Source organism: Tupaia chinensis, unplaced genomic scaffold, assembly GCF_000334495.1.
Source record: "Tupaia chinensis unplaced genomic scaffold, TupChi_1.0 Scaffold000532_1, whole genome shotgun sequence".
Taxonomy (NCBI): Eukaryota; Metazoa; Chordata; class Mammalia; order Scandentia; family Tupaiidae; genus Tupaia; species Tupaia belangeri.
Window position 1 is genome coordinate 8,981,762 of NW_006160045.1, and position 13,864 is coordinate 8,995,625.

Sequence of the window (13,864 nt, forward strand, 5' to 3'; positions counted from 1 at the left end):
CAAGTGTATTTCTTAAGCTGCCAGGTCCAAGACTTGAACCTCAGAGTCGGCCATGTGAGATCTAGCAGCTTTAATCACCATGCCCCAGACTGGCCCATTATTCTTATTAAGGCTTTGAAATTCTATTCTGAGGAACATCTCTCTCACTTATTTTTTTCTGAGAATTATTTTATTTAACTTAATTTATTATTATTATTATTTTTCAGTTTGATCAGAGAGAGACAGAGAGGGAAAGTGAGAAAGTAAGCCACCAGGTCAAGAACTGAAATAGCAGTTGGCCATATGGAAGTCAAGCAGCGTCCTTATCACCACACCACCTGCCTGCCCCACATCTCTCTAACTTAAAAAAAAATGTACTATTGGGACCAACAATTGGCATAATGGCTATGTCGCTGGACTCCCATGTAGTCGACCGCAGTAAGAGTCCCAGACACAGTGGCTTAAATTCACGCTGGGCGTGTGTGCATGCATGCCCAAGATCCCAAGAGGAAAATGGAGGAGAAGGGATTGTGGCATGGCCATATCCCCTGGGGGGTGGTTTCTCACTTTCTGTCTCTTTGACTCTTTCTGGTGAATGCACACACCCTATAGCAAAAACCTCTGAAAAGAAAAAAAAGTGTATTATTATTATTATTTTAGTTTGCTATGGGATTCATACACTCACCAGAGAGAGACAGAGAGAGAGAGAAAGTGAGAAAGCATGACACCAGGTCTGGAACTTGAACCATGGTTGGCCATGTGGGAGTCCAACAACTCAACCACCATTCCACCTGCTGACCCTGTTTATTTGTTTTGTAATATGACATGTGGCTGTCTGCTATGGCATTGTCTTTCTTTACCCTGTGAAAAATGCAACAGTGTTTGGTCCTTGCTGTGTTCTCATTGACCACAATAAATGAAAAACAGTAGATATCCTATACATATTTTTGAATGAATGATGAATGGGAGCTGGGACCAGCAGTTAGTGTAATGGCTATGTCGCTGGATTCCCATGTAGTCGACCGTGATTCGAGCCCCGGACCCGGGGGCTTAAACTCAGGCTGGACATGTGTGCGTGTGTGCCCAAGATCCCGAGAGAGAATAGAGCAGAAGGGATTGTGGTGTGGCCATCAACCCTGGGGGATGATTTCTTGCTTCCCGTCTCTCTATCTCTCTCAGTCTCTGGCAAGTGCAAGCGCCCTGTAACAAAAACCTTCCCCCCCAAAAAAATAAATAAATAGTGAATGAGAGCTATGATAGAAATTATTGTATTATCTTACAAAGTTTAAATCTACTGAAATCCCATAACTAAGTAATCTTTATCATCTGCCTTTCTTCAGTCATGAAATAAATATGAAAAAGAGAAATTATTAAATAATTCTTAAACTGTTCATGAAAGCCTGGAGAACAGGATGAATAATATTAGCAAGGTTTTTAGAATTTTAAGTCAGGCATGTTGGTTTTATTGGGTAATCAGAAAAGTTATGATGTGTATTTCTATGTAAAAATATGTCATGACGTTTCCAGCGACCCCATAAATAGTTTCCTTGCACATGCTCAAAGCATAAAAATAACAGTGAAGAGACTCTCATTTAAACACACTTTTACTATACAATATTGGCCATATAAGGTAAAGCAGATAGAAGAGCAAGGCTGGAGAAAAAAGTTATAGACTGTACTGGCTAAAACATTACTAATTCAGGCCCAGCCTAGGCGGTGCAGTCTGTAGTGCTCTAGGCTGCAGTGACAGAAGCTGCATGTCTGGCCTCAGGTTCAGATCCCTGGCCTGGCTGGTCTGAAATATGCTGTGTCAGGACTGTCTGCACATGTCCAAGATCTTGGTGAGCTGGAAGGCTATGTCAAAATGACCAGACCCTGTCAACGGTGCCTCTCTCTTTTGCTTTCTTACTCTCTCTTGTGTGCACACATACACGCTCTCATGAACAAAATAAAACAAACAAACAAAAAGACTAATTCAACACATTGCTAGTTCTTCATTCAAAGTTATAGCAATAATTTTCAAATGCTTCCTCTGTGAACCAGAAGGCTAAACCTATAAAAATTTCTGCGTAAGTGCTTTGGAAGGTACTTACCAAAAGCCTGTAACAGTGGATTCAGCTAGAGAAAGTCAGAAATGATACTAAATATAAGTCATAAAATAATCATTAAGAGTATGGATATGAGGTATTATACTCTGCTGTTTGGGATCATAGAACATTAAAAATGATGTCATAGCTCTATAAATTGGTCTCTAAAGTGTGTACATACAGGCATGTATATCTATTGGTAATGAGAGCTCCTGAAAGGTGGAGAAAGAGTGATAAATGAGATAGGGAACAAAAATTAAAGAGACTTTTCCCCCTAATAAACATTGATATAGTCATAGTATAGTTTTTGGGTTCTTGCAGAAGAGAGGACACATTATTCTACCACTGTTTGCACATAAAATACATTGCCTTTTCTAATGTTACTTCATAATTAATCTGATCCCTTCCAAAGAAATGTAAAATTCTTACGAATCTACAATAGAGCACAGCCTTGGCATAAATGATGCTGCGAGGTGGCAGTTCTGCAGGAAGACCCATTGCTGTGTTCTGGTTAGTGCCTTAACAATGAGATCTTCAGCTTTAGCTGCCTGGCCACGGCCCAAAGAAATCATTGCCACGTCATCCGTTGTTCCTTTTAACTCCTGTGCAAATCTTAGGACAGTATTGGTCAGGTCAATCCCTGTATAACAACATGGAGAGGTACATAAAATGATAAAGTCATTCGATTCTCTCTTAGTAACACAATCCAGCATTTATTGAGTGGTGTAGCCATAGTAGAAAGACTACAGGCTTTGAAAGTCGAGGCCAGCGTTCAGATTTTGGCTCTGCCACTTACTAGTCAGGTGACTTAGGTTTTCTAATATATGAGATGACAGTATCCTGTGCTTGCCAGAGATAGAGAGATGGACAGGGAGAGGGGAAAACCATGCCATGGGAAGAAGTCATACCACAATCCCTTCTCTAGCACTCTGTCTCCTTTTGGGATTTTGGGCACACATGCACACATGTTCAATTATACGTCTCAAACTGCTGGGTCTAGGGCTCGAACTGCATGGTCAAACATGTGGGATCTGGGTGCTTTAACATCAGGTCACAAAGCCAGCCCAAGATAATAATACCTAACTACAAAAGCACCTGATGATTATCTATTCCTCCATCCTTTCTGAAGCTATTTCCAATCTTTCTTTCTTTCTTTTTCTTTCTTTCTTTCTTTCTTTCTTTCTTTCTTTCTTTCTTTCTTTCTTTCTTTCTTTCTTTCGGAGAGGTTTTTGCTATAGGACACGTGCGCCCGCCAGACAGACAGAGAGAGACAGAGAGACAGAAAGCGAGAAATCACCTCCCGGGGGGATGGCCACACCGCAATCCCTTCTCCTTCATTCTCCTCTTGGGATCTTGGGCACACATGCACATGCGCCCAGTGTGAGTTTTAAGCCACCGGGTCCAGGACACGAACCCTGGTTGACTACATGAGAGTCCAGCGACATAGCCAGTACGCTAACTGCTGGTCCCGTTTCCAATGTTTCTTGAGAGGATGTTGTATGCAGCTAAAGTACAACATTCTTAGCATCTCTTGCAGCTAGGTATAGGCATCTAAGTTTTCTGAATAGGCTTTGGCAGCAAAAATTTGTTACAAAAGTGTTGTGTAATATTTTGAATGTGTTCTTAAAGGTGGAGGGAGTATCCCTTTTTTCTTGTGCTGTTTAGAACATGAATGTGAGGGACCAGCAGTTAGCATAATGGCTATGTCACTGGACTCCCACGTAGTCGACTAAGGTTCGAGTCCCGGACCCAGTGGCTTAAACTCACGCCAGGCGTATGTGCGTGCGTGCCCAAGATCCCGGGAGGAGAATGGAGGAGAAGGGATTGCGGCATGGCCACCCCCCCGGGAGTGATTTCTTGCTTTCTGTCTCTCTGTCTCTCTCTGTCTCTCTGGCAAGTGCGTGTGTCTTATAGCAAAAATCTCTCAAAAAACACAAAAAAACATGAATGTGGTGGCTAGGGCTCTAGCCATCTTAGACTATCTTCAGTAAATGGACAGCACCCGTTAAGACAGTGTCAGGCATATTGCCAAGTGCTTTACATGGAAATATTCCAGGCGAGAAAGCCTCCAGGTAGAAATGGTGAATTTAAAAATGGTAAATTCTCAAGACACCTTTGATTTGGACACTATGAAGAACATAAGATAAATGAAGAAAACATTTTGCATAGGAGAAAATATTTTGCTGAGGGAGGGTCTGCAGAGCAACACAAGAAAAACAAACAAACTATTTGGAGTTTTGAGGAATACAGGGACTAGTGCAGTAAGGCTGATTTCTATATATTTGGCTGTCGGGAAAGTCATGACATATTTTTCTGTTTTTCTAAGCAAAAATGCATCATGACTGTCCTGACAACCCAACAGTTTATTTTATAACAGAATTGTCATAAGTCAATGCTAATTAAAGTAGTTAATAAGTGAAAGGGCAATCCCAACCTTCAGATCAATAATATATGTTTGGAAGATATTATCTGCACAGAAAATTAGCACTGACACATTTTTCACTATATGTGAATCTGGGGAGTTTTATTCTTTCTTCTTATTTTATTTTTTTAGAAATATTCACTCGAAATATAATTTATGTATAAGTTTTAATCGATCTCTTTTCCAAAATGTTTAAATAAGAATAGGAAAATGTTTCCAATATAGAATAACCTGACAAAGAACCTATTTTACATCTTTTGGCCAGTGCTGTGTCATTATCTTAAGTAGTCACAAATAGCTTACCACGAGAGTACACAAGTATCAGTGGAATTCTGGCACTGGATTCTTCATACGATTCTTTTAAATTAATTCCAGTTCTGTGGAGATAGTCTCTTCCCATTTTTTCAGTTACAAACTTTCTCACTGAATTATTTAAAAGTTCTGGTCTAAGAATTTTTATCTGAAGAAGAAAATATCGTAGATAACATAAATTTAAAAACTATCCAAGTTGGGACCAGCAGATAGTGTAATGGTTTACATCGCTGGACTCCTACATGACTGATTATGGTTTGAGTCCTGGACCCAGAGGCTTTAAACTCACTCTGGGTGCGTGTGCACATGTGCCCAAAATCCTGAGAGGAAAATGGAGGAGAAGGGACTGTGGTGTGGCCATCCTTCCAGGGAGTGACTTCTTGCTTTTTGTCTCTCAGTCTCTCTATTAAGTGCATGTGCCCTATAGCAAAAATCTCTCACCTGCACCCCCCCCCCAAACTCCCCCCCCCCCCCCCCCCCCCCAAAAAAAAAACCCACAAAAAACAAACAAACAAACAAAAACTACCCAGGGAGATATTCCTAATAGTAAAATGGAACAAAAATAAGTAGTACACTTTTTTTTTTTTGCTTTTAAGTCAGAGTTTCATACATTTTAAAAAATAGAATAAAATTTTTTTAAGAGAGATTTTTGCTACAGGGTACAGGCACTTGCCAGAGAGAGAGAGAGAGAGACTGAGAGGCAGAAAGTGATGGGGGGGATAGCCATACTGCAATCCCTTCTCCTTCATTCTCCTCTCAGGATTTTGGGCACACATGCACACATGCCTGGCTGTGAGTTTCAAGCCTTTAGGTCCAGGACTTAAACAGTGGTGCGCCATGTGGGAGTCCAGCGACATAACTATTATGCCATCTGCTGGTCCCTAGACAAGAGATCTTAAAAAAACTCTAGATAGACTAAAATATTTTGGACACAGTAGACATGTGGAAGTAGAGTTTCAGGGCCTATTGAAAAATCATTGCAAATTTCAGGGGAAAAACCTTTTTCATGAAAACTGTTTTATACAAATCACTTACATGCTATTTCTTTATGGAATGACCACAGAAGATGTCCTGAGTATGTTCAGTATTTGGGGCTCCATTATTTAAGTTCATCTCTCAAATTTGCCAGTGTTGTAAGTCTTCCTCTTTAGAGAGGAGTGAATAAGGGCTAGAGGGATGTCAGGAATGTTGCTCTAACCAGACCCCTCCATGTGAGAGTCATGGTAAAGGTTGAGTGTGTTGTTTCCTAACATTACATTCACCAAATGTTAGGTTTTTAAAATCAATATATATTGCTTATAAAATTTTAATTTTGAAGGATTTAAATTACCAATAAGTTGCTCAAAACATTTTGATGTTAATATTTTCTCGTAGTATATCTTACCAAAATAAGTCTCTGAAATGGAGTAAGTTTCTCCCATGGAAAATATATAGGATTGTGCATTTCTTCATTTTCATTTAAAAGTTCAGCTAGATATAATTTAGAGAAAGAAACAGATTAAAAATCAAATGCTTTTTGTCATTAAGAGATCTCACAATGATTAAAAATCAAATGCTTTTTGTCATTAAGAGGTCTCACAATTCTCAAAATTTTTGTTGTAAAAGTGTGGAGGTTTTTTTTAATACCTGATTTTTTATTTTAAGAATTATTTTATTTTAACTGTATTTATTATTATTATTATTTTCCAGTCTGACCAGAGAGAGACAGAGAGAGAGAGAGAGAAGTGAGGAAGGAAGCCACCAGGTCCAGGAGTTGGACCACAGTTGGCCATGTGGGAGTCCAGCACCTTTAAGCACCATGCCACCTACTCGCCCCCAGAGCTGACTATTAAAGTAAGCTTTATTTCCATAGGATTCAGGGCATAACTAACTATTCTTAGTATTTCAAAAGAGGTGTTCACTTAAGCCTACCTTAATGTAGAACTAACTAAATTTCAACGTGGTCCAGCTGAAGTGGTTGATGAATAATGATATAACAAGGGACCAGCAGATAATGCAATGGGTACATCACTGGATTCCCATGTAGTCTACTGTAGTGCAAGTACCGGACCCGGCAGCTTAAAACTAACACTGGGCATGTGTGCATGCGTGCCCAAAATCCCAAGAGGAGAATGGAGGAGAAGGGATTGGGGCGTGGCCATCCCCTTGGTGTGTGTGTGGGGGGTGATTTCTTGCCTTCTCTCTCTCTGTCTCTGTCTGTCTCTCCAGCAAGTGCACGTGCCTTCTAGCAAAAATCTCTCTCTTTCTGAAAAAACAAAACAAAACAAAACAAAAAAAGAAGATATAACAAGAAAGCATAGGGCATAACCAATACTTAAAATTAAAGTTTATTTATTTCTTGTATGGTGAGAAAAAGAGAGACACACACACAACAGGGTTTTCATGCCGTGTTCCACCTTCGGTCTCAGCCAACCTGGAAACATGGACATGCACACGTATTCACGCATGCTCAGGAAGTTCCTGGGCCGTGAATTCAGAACCTTTCCCAAGTGAGTCTCACTGCATTACTACTATTCTATTGCTTGGCCCTGTCAACACTTTATCAACTGCTCCTGGTATATGTGAGAGGTTTCTGATGAATATAAATTAGTAACTCTAGAGGTTAGAGATTTCTATTCATAATCCACATATGACAGATATAGGAAATAATTGTCAAACATGCAAGATTATTGTAAATTTTTTGAAAAATTCAATATTATACTTTTTTTTTTAAATACTGACTCTTACCACCCCAATAGAGTCCTACTTCATCACACTCTCTTGCAAGGTAGGAAATTTCAAGTCTTCATTTCCAAGTATATCAAATATAGTTACATTTCCACCTGTTTTTCTTGTAATATTTCTCCAATGCCTAATTTTAAATATAACTTAGATGATAAAAATAGCTTTTTTGAATTTGACTAGTGTTGGTGTGTTGTTAGCTCTTTTATTATTTTAAAGAGAGATTTTTGCTACAGGGCATGTGCACTCACCAGAGAGACAGAGAGACAGAAAGTGAGAAATCACACCCCCCAGGGGGGATGGTCACACCGCAATCCCTTTTCCTCCACACACGCATTCACCTGGCATGAGTTTCAAGCCTCCAGGTCCGGGACTCTAACCATGATTGACTACATGGGAGTCCAGCAAAGTAACCATTATGCCATCTGCTGGTTTCAATGTGTTATCTTTTTTTTAAAAAAAGAGCCCATAATACATGAAAATCTAGTTACTAATGAATGGGGTTATTAACAAAATAAAAGGATCTTCACATAATAAAAAGGGTCAACAAAGAGTTCCTTTAAGGGCCAACCAATGATGTGTTGAAGGTAGCTGGATTCCACCGGCCAGCTATACAGTTTGAGTTCCAGACCCGGTGGCTTGAAAAAAGCACATTAGGTATGTGTGCATGCATGCCCCAAATCCCAAAATGAGAAGTGGAGAAAGGATTGTGGCATGATCATCCCCCATTGAAGGTGCTTTCTCACTTTCTCTTTCTCTCTCTGTCTCTCTCCAGTGAGCATCTGTGCCCTCTAGAATATTGAAAGAAACAGTCCCTTGAGATAAAAGTTATTGACTTTTATCTTACAGTATAATAAATGAAGGATACCAGATAGACTAGTGATGACTACAACAAAATAAAACAATAATGACCCAGAGAGTAGACTCCAGTGGAGAACTTCTTAATTAGAACTATTGGGTTATTGGGAAAGTCATGACACATTTTTGCCTAGAAAAATGACTTTCCTGATGACCTAATAGAAATCAAGAAACTATAAAAGGAGAAAATAGGGAACAAATCCACTGCCAAGTAGAACCCACACTAAAACTGACAGCCTACATATCTTAACGTCCCTGAGAACCCGTCAAAATCCCATCATGCCCACATGAATGGCTATTGTTGTCACTCTAGCTATACTGAGCAGTAGGGCCATGACCCAGCACCCAAACCAGTGCAGCATCATATACTCTTGGACATAGACCAGTGCGGTGGGAGAACTGCTCCAAGAAACAGGTGTATGGACATGGTATTTCCTCAACTAAGCCAGGTTCATAATGTAGCTAGAGTGCATGGCCCCTCCCCACTGTGGGAGCCCTCTGGACTCTGATGACTGTGGTCCCTGAACTGCACAGAGCTTGGTACATACCACAGCCTAAGCACGTGGACTTTTCCTAGCTGCATGTGCCCTCCAGGCTTTGCAGACCCCTTCTACTGATAGATACCAAAGCCTGGTACACCTGAAGCTTGAGTGTGTGGGCCCCTCTCTGCTGCAAGAACCGTTTAGGCATGCACACACCCTTTGGCAAAACTAAAAAAAGAAAGAAAGAAAGAAATGCCTTTCCATTTTTTGGTATCTTTTTCAATTTTTAATTTAGTTTTTAAAAATGACTTTCATGGTGATCTTTCATTTTATATATATATGTATATATACACACACACACATATGGAATTGATTTCCTTTCTGCCTTAGTTTACTCATTGTTAGAGTACAAAAGTGCTACAGAGTTTGTATGTTGAATTGTATCCTGTGACTTTGCTGAATTTATCACCTATAAGTAATTTTTTTATGGATTCTTTAGGTTTTTCTATATATGTAATCATGTTGTCTCCAAATAGGGATACTTTAACTTCTTATTTTCCCAATTTGGATGTCTTTTATTTCACTTTCTTGTCCGATTGTGTTAGACTTCCAGTACTATGCTGAATAGGAGTGGAGAAAGTGGACATTCTTGTCTTGTTCCAGTTTTAAGAGGAAAAACTTTCAACTTTTTCCTATTAAATATGATGTTAACTGTGAGCTAATGCCTACTAATTAAAATGTCAAAACTCAAAGAGAGTATTTTAGAAATACAAAAGTGACAAGTTACATATAATGGAATTCCTATCAGATTAACAGTGGATTCCTCAGTGGAATATATGTAAGACCAGAGAAAATATGATAGCATTTTCAAAATCCTAAAAGAAAAAAAAATGCCAATCAAAAATACCTAATCTGTTAAATCTATTTTTTACAATAGAAGGAGAAATAAAGTCTTTCCCAGCCAAGCAAATACAGAGGAGATTCACCATCACTGGACCAGCCTTATAAGAAATTTTTATGGGAGCCCTACATTTTAAAGCAAAAAGGTCATAACTACTATCATAAAAACACTTGAAAATACAAAACACAATTAGACTAGATACACAAATGAGAAACAGAAAAGAATCAATCCTTATCACTATTTAAAAAAAAATCAAACCATGAAAAAAGAGAAAAAAGAGAAAAAGAATACATAAAACCAGAAAACACCTAAAGAGTAAATGTTATCTATAATAAACTTAAATGTAAATGGACTAAATTCCCTGTGTAAAAGATAAATGGTTCTTGGATAAAAAACAAAACCTGCCTATATACTGCCTATTTGAAACTTACTTCATCTGTAATAACACTCATAGACTACAGCGAAGGAGTGCAAAAAAAAAAAAAAAAAAAAAAAAAAAAAAAAAAAAAAAAAGAAAAGAAAAAAATCCATGCAAATGGAAGCCAAAAGGAAACAGAGGAACCTATACAGATACCAGACAAAATAGAATTCAATTATAAACTATAAAAAGAGACAAAGAAGATAATTATTTAATGATAAGGAGATCAATCAATTCAGCTAGAGACAATAACAATCATGAATATATATGCACCCTACAAAGGAGCACCTAAGTATATTAAATACTTTACTAGAGTTAGAGGGAGAGATAAACTCCAATACAGTAACAGTTGGAGACTTTAACACCCAATTCTCAGCACTGGACAGATAATCTAGACAGAAAATCAACAAAGGAACATTGAATTTAAACTGCACCACAGACCATATGGACCTAACACACATTTTATAAAACATTCCACCTAACAATTTCAGATTACACATTATTCGTATCAGAACACAAATCATTTTTTCTAGAGAGACCTTATGTTAGGCTATAAACAAATCTAAAAAATTTAGAAAAATAGAAACACTGAGGATTTTTTTGTAACTACAATAAAATAAAACTAAAAATAACAACAGAAACATTGGAAACATATGAATACATGGGAACTAAATGACATGTTTCTGAATGATTGCTGGATTAAATAAGAAATAAGAAACAAAGATGAAATTGAAAGCATTTCTGTAAGCTGGTTAAGTAAGAACACAATCTACCAAAGCTTATGGGATACAACAAAAGTGATACTAAGAGAGAGAAATGTATAGCAATGAATACTTACATTTAAAAAAAAAAGAATGATGGGGTTGGCAGGTGGCATGGAGATTAAGGCTCTAGATCCCAATGGCTGACTGCACAGTTAGATTTCTGGACCTGGTGACTTGGAAATCATGCCCACGGATCAGAAGACTCAATATTGTTAAAATGTCCATACTACTGAAAACAATCTACAGAATCAATGCAATACCTGTTAAAATACCAATGGCATTCTTCACAGAAATAGAAAAAAAATCACGAAATTTGTATGGAATTGCAAAAATCCCTGGATAGCCAAAGCAATCCTGAGCAAAAAGAATGAAGCTAGAAACATACTACCAGATTTCAAAATACACTGTAAAGCTAAAGTAACCGAAAACAACCAAAACCAGATACATAGACAATGCAACAGAATAGAGCACTCAGGAAAAAACTTAACTATATGCAGCCACCTGATTTTCAAGTTTCCAGGAACATCCACTGGGGAAAGATAGCTTTCCGATAAGTGATACTGAGAAAACTGAACATTCATATGTAGAAGGATGAAACTAGACTTGAATCTCTCAGCACATAATGAATCAACTCAAAGTGGATTGAGGCAGAAACAAAAAAAGCCTGAAACTGTAAAACTACTAGAAGAAAACTTGGAGGAAACACATTGGACTAGGTAGAGAGCTTCTTCTCTTCTCTTCTCCTCTCTTCTCTTCTCTTCTCTTTTCTCCTTTCTTTTTTCTTTTCAAGAGAAATTTTTGCTATAGGCACTCAAGGAGACAGAAAGTGAGAAATCACCCCCTAGAGAGGATGACCATGCTGCAATCCCTTCTCCTCCATTCTCCTCTTGGGATCTTGGGCATGCACGCACATACACCGGCATAAGTTTTAAGTCACCAGGTCTGGGACTTGAAGCATGGTTGGCTCTGTAGGAGTCCAGTGATATAGCCATTATGCCATTCACTGGCCCTGACAAAGAGTTTCTTTAATAAAACCACAAAATCACAGGTGACAAAAGAAAAATAGACAAATAGGATTATATCAAACTAAAAAGCTTGTGCACACTGAAGGAAACAATCAGCAGAGTGAAGAAACAATCCACAAAATGGGGGACTATATTTGTCAATTTTACAAGTGACATGGACTTAATAACTAAAATACACAAAGAACTCAACTCAAGCAAAAAACCTCCAAATAAACTAATTTAAAAATGGATAGAAGACCTGAATAAACAGTTCTGAAAAGGAGGCATACAAATGGCCAAAAAATATGAGAAAATGTTCAACATCACTAATCACAAAGGGAATACAAATAAAAAACACAATGAGAGATTTTATCCCAATTGAATGACTAATGAAAAAAACAACCAATTCCGGCAAGCACGCAGAAAAGGAGAACTTTTTCACACTGTTGGTGGAAATCTAAGTTAGTACAGCCTTTACAGAAAACATTATAAAGGTTCCTCAAAACATTAGGATTAGAACAACTGTCAAATTTATTTTGTATATAATTGCTAAAGCATACATCTGTTATATAAATTGAGGCATGAATGATGTTTATTGAAAATACATATTATGTAAATTATTTTAAAATGTGCATGGATTTCAAGCTTTTTGCACCACAAATAAACTTGTACTTTAGTCTCATTTTTCTACAAATGTTTTGAAGTCCCCTCAGATTCAAGGTTCAAAACTAGGGTGGTGTAATGAAACTAGTGTAGTGTATCTAATCGCTGTAAAATTCGGATTTCTATTTAATTCTTCTGAGAGAGAGCGAGAAAGAGACAGAGATAGAGGCATCTCCAAAGGAATCTTCATACTATGATCCACCTCCAGCCTCAGATGTCCTAGACCATAGGCACACACATAGGTGCCGGCTTGTAGGAGGCAACCAATGGAAGAGACATGAACCCAGGTCCTTCCTCTGTGTGTCCACTAAAGTTACTGCTGTACTATAGTCTGGACTTTGAAATTCTGATTTCTCATCAGACTTCCTCACCAACAACCATGAAGTTCATAATAATCATTTCACAAGATTGTTATGAAGATTACATTGATAATCCACGTGCATCCTTAGAACACAGTTATATTCAGCCCTTCACTTTTTTTTTCATAAGATACTGAACTACATGTATAAATCAGAAACCTACACACACTTAAGTTAGATGAAAACATTGAGTGCTTTCTTACTTTCCTCTGGTGATTTTCTTCTTTCTTCCAATGAAGCATTTTCTGAACAGAAAGGTGTGCTGATTAGAGAATAGATGTCCTTACTGTTCTTAAAAGTATCCCATTGTGAGATGTTTGATAAAAGGGATTTACAAAGAAGTGAGAACGGTTCCAGTTGACTACTGACATATTGGCACTGCTTCCACTTGGAACTTGACAGCCAGTGAAGGTGTTGATTTTTACGTATTTCAAATATGCCTAATAGAAAAGGAAAATGATTACATTAGAAGAGAAAAATATTTATCTTTTTAGTTACTTTTTTTTTTTCCAGTTTTCTTTTTCAGTTTTTTTTTTTTTTTCTTTTTGCCATAGAGCATGCGTGCTTGCCAGGAAGAAAGAGAGAGTAGTTGAGTGTCATCTTCAGGGGGAATGATCACTCCACAACCCCTTCTCTTCCACTCTCTTCTCGAGATTTTGGGAATGCATGCACATGTGTCCAGCATGTTTTTCGAGTCTGGGACTTGAACTGTGCAGCTGGTCATGTAAGATCTAGTGCCTTAAACACCATACAACCTGCTAGCCCTTTAGTTACTTATTACAAAGTGAGTGAGTGATAAATATTAATTGTTAGGGACAAAGCCATTTTATATACAAATTGATTAAGTGAAACATAATTTTATTTTTATTGTGGTAAAAAATACAACGTAAAATT

General features: G+C 37.8%; 1 protein-coding gene across 1 annotated transcript in view; it reads right to left on the reverse strand.

Moving 5' to 3' along the window:
• The window catches only part of DNAH14 (dynein axonemal heavy chain 14), a 261,709-nt gene that overhangs the window by 25,768 nt on the left and 222,077 nt on the right, over positions 1-13,864 (reverse strand). Inside the window, 4 exon segments of the mRNA XM_027775206.1 lie at positions 2,496-2,706; positions 4,792-4,948; positions 6,185-6,270; positions 13,174-13,410. Coding sequence (XP_027631007.1) covers positions 2,496-2,706; positions 4,792-4,948; positions 6,185-6,270; positions 13,174-13,410 — 691 coding nt within the window.